This window comes from Hemitrygon akajei, chromosome 28, assembly GCF_048418815.1.
Source record: "Hemitrygon akajei chromosome 28, sHemAka1.3, whole genome shotgun sequence".
Classification (NCBI taxonomy): Eukaryota; Metazoa; Chordata; class Chondrichthyes; order Myliobatiformes; family Dasyatidae; genus Hemitrygon; species Hemitrygon akajei.
This window is the reverse complement of record NC_133151.1, coordinates 14,234,275-14,246,571: the sequence shown is the minus strand read 5'-3', so window position 1 is coordinate 14,246,571 and position 12,297 is coordinate 14,234,275. Positions and strand designations below refer to the sequence as shown.

The window sequence follows — 12,297 nt, the reverse complement described above, 5'->3', positions numbered from 1 at the left end:
GGGATTCAATGCTGTAAAACAATAAAACATGAGCACGTCCGGGGGGGGTGAATACTTTTTATAGGCACTGTATATATGTTGCTGTTTGAAGATGTCCTGGATACTATGGAGGCTAGTACCCATGATGGAACTGACTAAATTTACAACTTTCTGCACTGGCTCCTCCACACCAGACAGAGACTGAACCAGTCAGTACACCTGATTCCTATCCCCATTTCTGTTACTATATGTCGGCCCATAGCCATCCTCAGAGTGGAGGAGCAGTATCTTATATTTGTCTCGGTAGCCTCCAACTGATGGCATAAACATCCCTCCTTTTGGTTAAAAAAAAAGTTGCATTTCCCTTCCCTCTTCCACTATTCCCCACTCAGGCCTTTTACCTCTTTTCAGCTGACTTCACATGACTTCTATGATTAGGATAGACAAGATGGACAAAAGCCTATCACCTCTGCTGCCCCTCTGCCTTCCCTTTCTCCTAAAGTCCACTCTCCTCTGTAATCATATTCCTTCCACTCCAGCCCTTGACCGTTCCTCCCCACCTGGCTTCACCGATCATCTTCCAGCTGGCCTCCATCCCCTCGTCCCCTCCGTTTTATTTTGGCGTCTTCCCCATTCCTTTCCAGTCCTGTTGCCTGATGAAGGGTCTAGGTCCAAAACGTCAACGGTTTATTCCTCTCCATAACTGCTTCCTGACCTGCAGCATTTTGTACGTATTGTTCTGTAGAAATCCAGCACGCACTCCTTTCAGCTAATTCTCCATTCTCTTATCCCCACCACCATCACTGACCATTTGTCTGTGTCCAGTTCTCTATACTATGGAGGATGCCACCTTTTAGAGGCATCACCCTTTGAAGATGCCCTGGATACTACGTGTCCATGATGGAGCTGATCCAGTTTACAACTTTCTACGGCTTATTTCGATCCTGTACAGTAGCCCTCCCCCCGGCCTCCCATATTAGACACTGAGTAGCCATTGTACATCTATAGAAATTTGAGAGTGACTTTGCTGACACACCAGATCTCCTCAAACTTCTAATATCTGCATCGATATGTTGGGCCCATCTCTGCTCTGAAGGGACGACCTTTTATTCTATGGCTGTCCTCTCTGGTCCTAAACTCCTCTACTATAGGAAACATCCTCTCCATGTCCACTCTATCTAAGCCTTACAATATTCAATAGGTTTCAATGAGATTACACCCTCATTCTTCTAAACTCCAGTGAGTACAGGCCCAGGGCCATCAAATGCTCCTCATATGTTAACCCTTTCATTGCCAGGTTAATTTTTGTGAACTTCCCCTTGACCCATTCCATGCCAACACATCTTCTCTTAGAGACTAGGAAATAAAAGCCAGGAAGTAATGCTGAGGCTGTACTTGGAGTATTGTGAGCAGTTTTGTGTCCAATGTTTAATTGAAATCCTTCTTACTGGGTTATTTGGTGGGGTAATTTGGACTATTATGTGCAATGCTACTCACCTACCTAGAAGAAAAGTATCAATAAAGATTGAAAGAGTTAAGAGAAAATTTACAAGGAGCTTGAGGACCTGAGTTATAGGGAAAGGTTGAACAGGTTAGGACTTTACTCTCTGCAGTGTAGAAGAATGAGGGGAGATTTGATAGAGCTATTTAAAATTATGAGGGGTATAGACAGGGTAATCACAAGCAGGCTTTTTACACTGATGTTGGATGGATTACAACCAGAGATCATCAGTTAAAGGTGAAAGTTGAAAAGTTTAAGGGGAACATGAGGGAGAACTTCTTCACTCAGAGGGTGGTGAGTGTGTGGAATGAGCTTCCAGTGCACGTGGTGGATGTGAGTTTGATTTCAATGTTTAAGAGAAGTTTGGATAGGTACGTGGATGGGAGGAGTATGGAGGGCTATGGTCCGGCTGCAGGTCGATGGGACAAGGCAGAATAACAGCAAGGACCTCCTTCTGTGCTGTAGACTTCCATGACTCTATGACTAGGATGGACAATATGGACAAAGTCTTTTCCCGTGACCTAATTTTTAGATTGTAAAGTCTACACCTCCCTACTTTACAGGATGTGCTGGTGACAGCCCACGAGCGTCACACTTCCACTGCCACCATAGCGTGCCCACAACTTACTAACCCTAACCTGTATGCTTTTGGAATGCGGGAGGAAACCAGAACACCAGGAGGAAACCCGCATGGTCACAGGGAAAATATACAAACTCCATACTTAAGACTGCAGCAAGAATTGAACCCCTCTCGTTGGCACTGTAAAGTGTTATGCAACCATGCCACCTGCCAAAATGTGCTCAGGACAGGAGGCAAATTGGCAGTGGGTTTAAAGGGGAAATTTGATGAGGGAGGGTAAGAGAGGGAGGATGGAGAGAGGAAGATCAAGATTACACATTTCATTCACCTGACCAGCAGCAGTTGCTTGAGTGATGGTGGTGAAGTCGTCCTGCCTTCTCCCACTGCCTGTTCCATCCCAGTTATACTCACTGGCCGGCCGGGTATCCCGCCAGCTCGAGGAGGAACCTTTGGCCTTCTGGCCAGTACCCGCTGCCATGTCGTTGCCCCACTCAGTGGTCCAGCTGTCTTCTCCAGAGCCCTGTCCATGTGGTACTGCGGCTGTGGACGTCCAGCCCCCATTCACATTCCAGTCTGCTGCGTCCCACTCAGAGGTAGCAGGATTCGTCGGTCTGGTCCCAGCTGCGGCGGCACGCTGCAAATGGTAACCCAAGAGTAACCAACTTGTCTCCAACTTGGCCGCAAGTGTAACTCACTGAGAGGAGAGATTTCCATTTCTAACACACACTTTACTCAACTCTACTCTCCCCAACACTGAACTACGCAGTCACTTTGAAGGAATCTTCATCTCGTTCTTGATATTTCTTTTTTAATCATTTCTCAACATTATTTTGTGATTTTTCCATTATTTGCGCATTTGGTTGTCTTTTGCACTCTGGTTATTTGCCCGTCCTGTTGTGTGTGTTTTGTTTCACTGATTCTATTGCGTTTCTTTGTATTTACTGCAAATGCCTGCAAGAAAATTAACCTCGGGGTTGTATATGGTGACATATATGTACTTTGATAATAAATTTACTTTAAACAGCAGGGTACAAGATAAAGATCAGTACAGTTGCTGGTGATTAGAAATGATACTTCTTCTGGAAATATATCCGTAACCCTGAAGTCTTTCAGAATTTATAACTTTTGTAATTTGTAATGTGACAAAATGGAACCTGTATAATCCCAGAGTGCTTTGCTGATGTAGTTAGATCAGAAACTTGCAAGAGTATGTAATTTAGAGCAGGGAGTGTTTTGATATTACATGACAAAAAAAAACAGGGCACAGCTGTGTGCATGAAGAGGTGACATAGGATTGGAAGATGTAGAATCGTTGTGGGTCAAGTTAAGCAACCGTAAGAGTAAAAAGGCCCTGGTGGGAGTTGAATAGAGGCCTCTGAACAGTAGCCAGGACGTGGGACACAAATTACAGTGGGAGATAGAAAAAGCATACGAAAAGGCCTCTGCTATGATAGTCATGGGGGTGTTCAATATGCAGGTTGAGTGGGGATAATCAGTTTGGTGCTGATCTTGGATCGAATAGAATTTGAAGAATACCCACAAGTTGTGTGATTAACCGGATTTGAAGGCTTGAGCAGTATCTTAGGAAGCTGAAATGTCTGAAGGTAGGTAAAACACCTGGACCAGGTGTCTTACCTACCTTGAGTTGACACCTGGACCTGTGCAACTGAGGGTTCTGGAAGTGGTAACTGATGAGACTGTGGGGGCAATAGTAATGATCTTTCAAGAAGCAATTGTTAAGGATGAAGTTTTGGGGTACTTGGAGGCACATGATAAAATAAGTCATAGTCAGCATTGTTTCCTTAAGGGAAAATCTTGCCTGACTTATTTGTAAAACTCTGAAGAAATGACAAGCAGGATAGACAAAGGAGAATCAGTACATGTTGTGTACTTGGAGTTTCAGAAAGCTTTTGACAAGGTGCCACAAATGAGGCTGCTTGACAAGATGGTGTTAATAAGAAAGATTACCAGCAGGTAAGGCCTCACTTGCAGTATCGTGAACAGTTTTGGGCCCCTTATCTCAGAAAGGATGTGCTGACATTGGAGCGGGTCCAAAGGACGTTCATGAAAATGATTCTGGGATTGAAAGTCTTATCGTATGAAGACCATTTGATGGCTCTGGGTCTGTAGTCGATGGAATTTAGAAGAATGAAGAATGATCCTATCAAATGTTGAAAGGCCTAGATACAGTGAATGTGGAAGAAATGCTCCTTATAGTGGGAGGAGGTCAAAGACCAGAGGGCACAACTTACAATAGAGGGGTGTCATTTAGAATGGAGATGTGCAGGAACTTTTTTTAGAGTGGTGAATCTGTGAAATTTATTACTACAAGTGGCTTTGAAGGTCAAGACGTTTGAGTGTATTTAAGGTGGAGGTTAGGGTTCTTGATTAGTCAGGGTGTGAAAGGTTACAGGGATAAGGTTGAAGAATGGGGCTGAGAGGGAAACGGATCAGCCAGGTTGAAATTGTGGAGCAGACGTGATGGATCGACTGGCCTAATTCTGCTCCTATGCTTTATGGTCTAATGAGTTAGTAGGTTAATTGGTGATTGTAAATTGTCCTCTGATGAGGCTAGGGTTAAATAGGTGGGTTTCTGGGTGTGGCTCAGTGGGCCAGAAGGACCTGTTCTGCACCATACCTGTAGACAAAATAATGACCCAAGTCTTGTTTCCCTTGGATGCGAGGGATAACCTGATAGAGGTGTGTCAAATTATTAGGGGAGAGTTAGAGTAGACAGTAAGAATCTTCCCTCATCACTTTATAAACTGCATAGATCGAGTCAAAGTCTTTTTCCCAGGGCGGAAATGGCTAATACATGAGGGAGCTTTTTACACAGAGAATGCTGGGTGCCCAGTAGAGGCAGGTACATTTAAGGGAATTATGGAGGGCTATGTGGGAGGGAAGGTTTAGTTTGATTTTGAGGTTAAATATTCAGCACAAGATTGTGGGCCGAATGGCCTGCGCTGTGCTGTTCTCTGTTCTATTACACAAGAGGGCTTAACTTTAGTGAGAGGGAGGAAATTTGTCTGAACGAATTGGGCAGTATTATGGACGGAAATGCAGGGAGGAGTCTGCTTGCTGCCTGTGTTCCCTCCCCACCGAGCTCCCTGTGCACCCACCGTGCCCACGGCAGCCTTGGTCCTGCTGCTCTGACCCAGTGACCACTCAGAAGCACCGGCCCAGTCTCCCTTCTCGTCGGGCGTCTTGGACTTCCCCGGCTCCTGCGGTGAACCAGAACGGGAGGATGTAAGGGGAAAATGAGGTGAATCTGCTGCCCCTCTCCCTCACCTGACTGGGAATAAAACCTCAGCCCCACCCTCCAGAAGCTGACGTAGGGAGACCCACCTCCAGGCTGCCCCAGTCTTCGTCGTCCCACCTCTCCTCCTCTTCCACCTTCGCCGCCTCCTTGTCATCTGCCTCTTTGCTGGGAGCCGGTGCAACTGGAGTGCCTGGGGATTTGGATTCATCTCCTGACAAAACAAAAAGCAGACACATCACAGGGGGAGGATACAGACCCTCGCATTCAGAGCTGAAGCAGGCCATTCAGCTCCTCTGCCTGGTGCCCCTGTTATCGGCCCACACCGTCCCCACCATTCCCACACCTCCCTGTGGGAGTGAGCCTGCAGTCTCCGCTCTGGGACATCTCAGGAGGCTGGGGTGGGGGGGGGGGGGGGTGTTACTGTTGACACTTTAGATCAAGGCTGAGAGTGGAGAGGGGAGATAGCTGGGATAGATATGGAGAGAGGTGCCAGGTGTGGACTGGTGGACCAAGGAGGGGTGAAGGATGAGGGTCAGGTGGAGCCAGGCAGGGGAGGGCAATTGATGTGTTTCTGAAGACCAGATTCTCACAGGAGGGTTTGAGTTACAAGAAGCTGGATAGACTGGGACTGTTTCCCTGGAATGAAGCAGACTGACGGGTGACCTTATAGAAGGTTATAAACTCCTGAGGGTGTTGATAAAATGGGCAGCCACACTTTTTTATCTTAGGTTGGAGAGTCTAAATGAAGAGGGCACAGCTTTAAAGGAAGAGGGGAAAAATTGAAAAGGGATCTGAGTGCAGAGGGTGGTTCATATATGGAACAAACTGCCGGAGAATGTGTTTGTTCTCTTTTGTTTATTTTTTTTGTGTGAGAGGAGGGATCTGAGGGTCAATGTGCCTGATTTGTTTTGCTGGGTTTTGTGTGGGAGGGGGGATTTGAGGGTCGATGTGCCTGATTTGTTTTGCTGGGTTTTGTGTGGGAGGAGGGATTTGGGGGTCGATGTGCCTGATTTGTTTTGCTGGGTTTTGTGTGGGAGGAGGGATTTGGGGGTCAATGTGCCTGATTTGTTTTGCTGGGTTTTGTGTGGGAGGAGGGATTTGGGGGTCGATGTGCCTGATTTGTTTTGCTGGGTTTTGTGTGGGAGGGGGGATTTGGGGGTCGATGTGCCTGATTTGTTTTGCTGGGTTTTGTGTGGGAGGAGGGATTTGGGGGTCGATGTGCCTGATTTGTTTTGCTGGGTTTTGTGTGGGAGGGGGGATTTGGGGGTCGATGTGCCTGATTTGTTTTGCTGGGTTTTGTGTGGGAGGACGGATTTGGGGATCGATGTGCCTGATTTGTTTTGCTGGGTTTTGTGTGGGAGGAGGGATTTGGGGGTCGATGTGCCTGATTTGTTTTGCTGGGTTTTGTGTGGGAGGAGGGATTTGGGGGTCGATGTGCCTGATTTGTTTTGCTGGGTTTTTGTGTGGGAGGAGGGATTTGAGGGTTGATGATCGTAATTTCTTTTCATTCATGGTTTCATGGCTACCCAGAGAAGAAGAATTTCAAGTTTTGATAAAAATGAACATTTGGTTGAGGCAGGTACATGAACAACATTTAAAAGTCACTTGGATAGGTACGTGGATCGGATCAGTTGGGACAAGCGGAGTGAGGTTGGATGGGCATCTTGGTTGGCACGGACTGGTTGTGTTGAAGGTCATGTTTTGGTGCTGTGTCACTCTGTGACCCAGTGGGTTAAAGAACTGGAGCTGCAACTCGACCTTCAGCTCATAAGGAAAACTGAGGAGATGATAGATAGGAGCTACAGGGAGATAGTTGGTTCTTTAAGGCTGTTATAAGCTGGGGGTGGTAATGGGGATAAGATCTCAATGTGCACCTCCGATAGCTCCTGGCCTTCATGTGTGGCTTAGCTACTAAACCCGCCGGAACTGTTTCTACTGGCAGGAGAAGGGGCAAGGGAGGGTTACTGGTGCCTTAAAACACATTGCTTTGGGCAGATGGGGCTCATTAGCTGCGAATGGCAGCTCATCTCAGAGAAGGAAAACAGATCTCAAACCTCTGCTGCCTTGCGGCTACACCCACTCACGGGGAAAGCTTTGGGATTAAACCCCAAGGGAAAAATCTGGAGATGGGAGTCGCCAAGGCAGTCCTACATCGAGTTCTGTGCTGACTGGCGACTCCTGTGACACCGCTGGTGCCAAACCGTATCAGTGCCTGCCGTTCCTTCGGGTTCATCAGCTGCATGGAGGCGGGGAGCCTGCTACGTGGGCAACAGCTTGCTCCCCATATTGTACTGCCCTGGCTGCTTGTGTATCAAGACAGCTGGGACACAACATCCATGGTCAACCCTGACCACCAGAGGCTTCAGACAGGGTTGTGGTCATCCCCAGGTCTCTGGTGCTGTGGCTCAGAAGGGAAGGGGGCAGAGGAGGAATTGTAGTGGTTGTTAGAGGAGTAGATAGGAGAGTCTGCGAGACCCAGATAGTATGTTGCCTCCTAAGTGCTAGGGTCAGGGAGGTCTCGAATCGTGTCCATGACATTCTAAAGGGCGAGGGTGAGCAGCCAGATGTCTTGGTACATAGTGGTACCAACGATATAGGAAGGAAAAGACGGGAGGTCCTAAAGAGAGAATTTAGAGAGCTAGGTAGAAAGTTGAAAAACAGGACCTCCGGGTTAACGATCTCTAGATCGTTGGTGTCGCGCACCAGTGAGGGTAAGAATAGAATGATTTGGCAGATGAATGTGTAGCTGAGGGACTGGTGCAGGGGACAGGGTTTCACGTTTATGGACCATTGGGATCTCTTCTGCAAAAGAGATGACCTGTACAAACGGGACCAGAACCCGAGGGGGACAATATCCCTGTGTGTGGGTTTGCTAGGGGATTTAAAGAAATATCAGGGGAATAGGAACAGGAGTGATAGGGATGTTGGTTTGCAAGCAGAGGTAGTGTATAGTGAGACTGTCAGGAAGGTCAGGCAGATGACAGGGCAAAATTGCTGTCAGTGGGATGAGTTGGAGTGTAATGTGGGGGCAAAATTGGAAAGGGTGTTAAGTGCAGGACTGGAGGTGCTGTATTTAAATGCACACAGTATAAGGAATAAAGTAGTTGAAATTGTAGTGCAGTTAGAAATTGGGAGGTATGTTGTGGACATCACTGAGTCTTGGCTCAAAGAAGATTACAGTTGGGATACACAATCAAATGGACAGGCTGGTAGGCAGAGGAGGAGGAGCGGCTCTGCTGGTAAAAAATGAAATCAAATCTTTAAAAAGAGGATTGGAAGAGGTAAAACTGTTGTGGATATATTTAAAGAATCGCAAGGGTAAAAAAGACCCTGATGGGAGTTATATACAAACCTTCGAACAGTAGGCAGGATATGGTCTAGAAATTACAGCGGGAAATAGAAAAAGCATGTCAAAAGGGTAATGTTATGGGGGATTTCAATATGCAGAGAGGTTGGGAAACCAAGTTGACGCTGGATCCCAAGGGAGAATTTGTGGAATGTCTCTGAGATGGCTTTTTGGAATAGCTTATGGTTGAGCACCCTAGTGGATCAGCAATTCTGGATTGGGTGTTGTGTAATGAACCGGATTTGATTAGGGAGCTTAAGGTAATGGAATCCGTGGGTAACAGTGATCATAATGTGATCAAATTCACCCTCAATTTTGAGGAGAAGCTAAAGTCAGATGTATCAGTATTTCAGCGGAGTAAAGGAAATTACAGCGGCATTAGAGAGGAGCTGGCCAAAGTTCAGGTGACAGCTTTAAGGTGTTTGGAAGTCAGTACAGAGATGTCATGGGTAAGTTTTTTCCACAGAGAGTTGTGAGAGTGTGGAATGGGGTGGTGGAGGCAGATATGATAGGATTGTTTAGGAGACTCCTGGATAGGTATATAGACCCTAAAAAAATAGAGGGCTATGGGTAACCCTAGGTAAAGTCTAAGGTAAGGATATGTTGGGCACAGCTTTGTGGGCCGAAAGGCCTGTACTGTGCTGTAAGCTTTCTATGACTTTAGCAGGGATGACAGCAGACCAACAATGGTTGGAGTTTCCGGGGCAATTCGGAAGGTGCAGGATAGAGGCAGCCCGAAGAAGTGATATTCCAAAGGCAGGGTGATGCATTTCTGGTTGACAAGGGATGTCAAAGCCAACATAAAAGCAAATAAAAGAGCAAAAAATTAGTGGGAAGATAAAGGATTGGGAAAATTTTAAAAACCAACAGAAAGTACCTAAAAAAAATCTATGGGGGGGGGGGGGGGAAGATGAAATATGAAGGTAAGCTGACCAATAATATCAAAAATAATACCAACAGGTTTTTCAGATATACAAGGAGTAAAAGAGTAGATATTGGACCACAAGAAAATGACACTGCAGAGATAATCCTGTCTGACAGCTCTTTTGGAATTCTTCGATGAAGTAACAAGCAGGATGGAGAAAGGAGCATCGGTTAATCCTGTGTACTTAGATTTTCAGAAGCTGCTTAACAAGATAGGAGCCCGAAATATTATAGGAAAGATTCTAGCATGGATAAAGCAGAGGCTGACTGGCAAGAGGCACAGAGTGGGAATAAAGAGAGCTTTTTCTGGCTGGCTGCTCATGGTGTTCCACAGAGGTCTGTGTTGAGACCGATTCTTTTTACTTTGTATGTTAATGATTTGGATGATGGAACTGCTGGCTTTGTTGGAAAGTTTGCAGATGATATGAAGATAAGTGCAGGTAGTTTTCAGAAAGTAAAGGGGCTGCAGATGGACTTGGACAGATTAGGAAAATGAGTAAAGAAGTGGCAGATGGGATACAGTGTCAGGAAGTGTATGGTCATGCACTTTGGTAGAAGGAATGAAAGGGCTGACTATTTTCTAAATGGAGAAAAAATACAAAGAAACTGAGGTGCAAAGGAACTTGGGAGTCCTTGTGCAGGATTCCCAAAAAGTTAGTTTGCAGGTCGAGTCTGTGGAGAGGAAGGCAAACGCGATGTTAGCATTCATTTCAAGAGGACTAGAATATAAAAGCAAGAATGTAACGTTGATACTTTATAAAGCACTGGTGAGGCCTCATGTGGAGTATTGTGAGCAGTTTTGAATCCCTTATCTTAGAAAGGATGGGCTGAAACTGGAGGCTCACAAAAATGATTCCAGGATTGAATGGCTTGTCATATGAAAAGCGAATGTTCTGGGCCTGTACTCACTGGAATTCAGAAGAACGAGGGGTGACCTCATCGAATGGTGAAAGGCCTCGATAGAGTGGATGTGGAGAGGATGTTACCCGTGGTGGGAGAGTCTGAGAATAGAGGGTGTCCTTTTAGAATAGATAAGGAGGCATTTCTTTAGCCAGAGAGTGGTGAATCTGGAATTCTTTGCCACAGGAAGCTGAGGAGCCCAAGCCTTTATGTGTACTTAAGGCATAGGTTGATAGATTCTTGATTGTTCGAGGCATGATGCAGATGATGGATATAATATGAATGTAAGGAAGGACAAGCCAACAACTAGGTACAAATGCAGACAGAACAATGACTTAAATTGTACCATAGAGGCAAAATTCAAAAGGGTGAAGAATGTAGAACTGAAGGTGCTGTACTTAAATAAGGGTAGCATTTGGAATGAGATGGACAAACTCGTGGCACATTTACAGATTGGTCACGGTGACGTTGTGGGCATAACTGAGTTGTGGCTGAAAGGTGGCCGTAGTTGGCAGGTGAACATCAAAGGACATACTTTGTATTGAAAGGACAGGGAGGAAGGCATAGGTGGTGGTGTGGCTCTGTTGGTAAGTGATGGAATTACATCTTCAGAAAGAGGTGACGGGGGTGATGAATCTCTGTGGGTGGAATTAAGAACCTGCAAGGTATAAAACCATTATGGGAATCATATACAGGCCTCCAAATAGTAGCCAAGATGTGGGGTTGAGATTGAAAAGGGAGCTGGAAAAGATATGTAATAAGGGTAATGACACAATTGTAATGGAGTACTTCAATATGCAGGGGGATTGGGAAAATCCGGTTGGTGTCCATGGCAAGAGGGAGAATTTGTTGAATGCCTACGAAATGGCTTTTTAGAGCAGCTTGCATTTGAGCCTACTTGGGGAAAGGTCATCTTAAATTGCGTGTTGTGTAGTAAACCCAGATCTTATTAGGAAGCCTACTGTAAAGGAACCCTTAGGAGGCAGTGATCATAACATGATTGAATTCATACTGCAATTTGAGAGGAAGAAACATAAGTCACATGTATCAGTATCACAATGGAATAAAGGGAATTGCAGAGGCATAAGAGGAGCTTGCCAGGTGGGGGTGACGGCAGAGAAGAGGTGGCTGAAGTTTCTGGGAATAGTTCACAAGACGCAGTAGAGATATAGAAAAAGTTCTCAAATGGCAGGGTAAGGTAACTGTAGTTGACAAGTTAAGGACTGCATAAAAGCCATGGAAAGGGCATATGAGGGAGCCAAAGTGAATGGGAAGCTTTTAAAATCCAACAAAAGGCAACTAAAAAACCTACACGGGAAAAGATGAAACATGAGGGTAAACTAGCCAGTAGTATAAAGTACGATACTAAAAGTTTTTTCAGTTATATAAAGAGTAAAAGGGTGGTGAGTTGATATTGGGCCACTGGAAAGTGGCGAGGCAGCAATGGGGGACAAAGAAATGTCAGATGAACTTTATGGGTACTTTGCATCAGTCTTCACTATGGAAGAGGATATGCCAGATGTCCGTGACTGTCAGGGAGTGAGTGCCACTGCTACTACAAAGGGAAAAAGCCAGGTAAACTCAAAGGTGTTCAGGTGGATAAGTCACCTGGACCAGATGGACCACATCCCAGAGTCCTGCAGAAGGTTGCTGAAGAGATAACAGACATATTGGTCATGATCTTTCAAGAATCACTTGATTCTGGTATGGTCCCGGAGGGCTGGAAGATCGCAAATGTCACTCCACTCTTTAAGAAGGGAAGAAAGCAAAAGAAAGGAAATGATAGGCCAGTTATCCTAACTCAGTGG

At 45.7% G+C, this 12,297-nt stretch overlaps 1 protein-coding gene across 2 annotated transcripts in view; it reads right to left on the bottom strand.

Moving 5' to 3' along the window:
• Positions 1 to 12,297, bottom strand: part of scyl1 (SCY1-like, kinase-like 1) — a 76,972-nt gene that overhangs the window by 9,223 nt on the left and 55,452 nt on the right. The window contains exons 14-16 of one of the 2 annotated variants that reach the window (XM_073031363.1): positions 5,406 to 5,530; positions 5,180 to 5,281; positions 2,389 to 2,694 (exon numbers count right to left, since the gene is read on the bottom strand). In XM_073031363.1, the coding sequence (XP_072887464.1) occupies positions 2,389 to 2,694; positions 5,180 to 5,281; positions 5,406 to 5,530 (533 nt within the window). The remainder of the gene's footprint in view (positions 1 to 2,388; positions 2,695 to 5,179; positions 5,282 to 5,405; positions 5,531 to 12,297) is intronic. The other variant, XM_073031364.1, reaches the window with a different exon arrangement.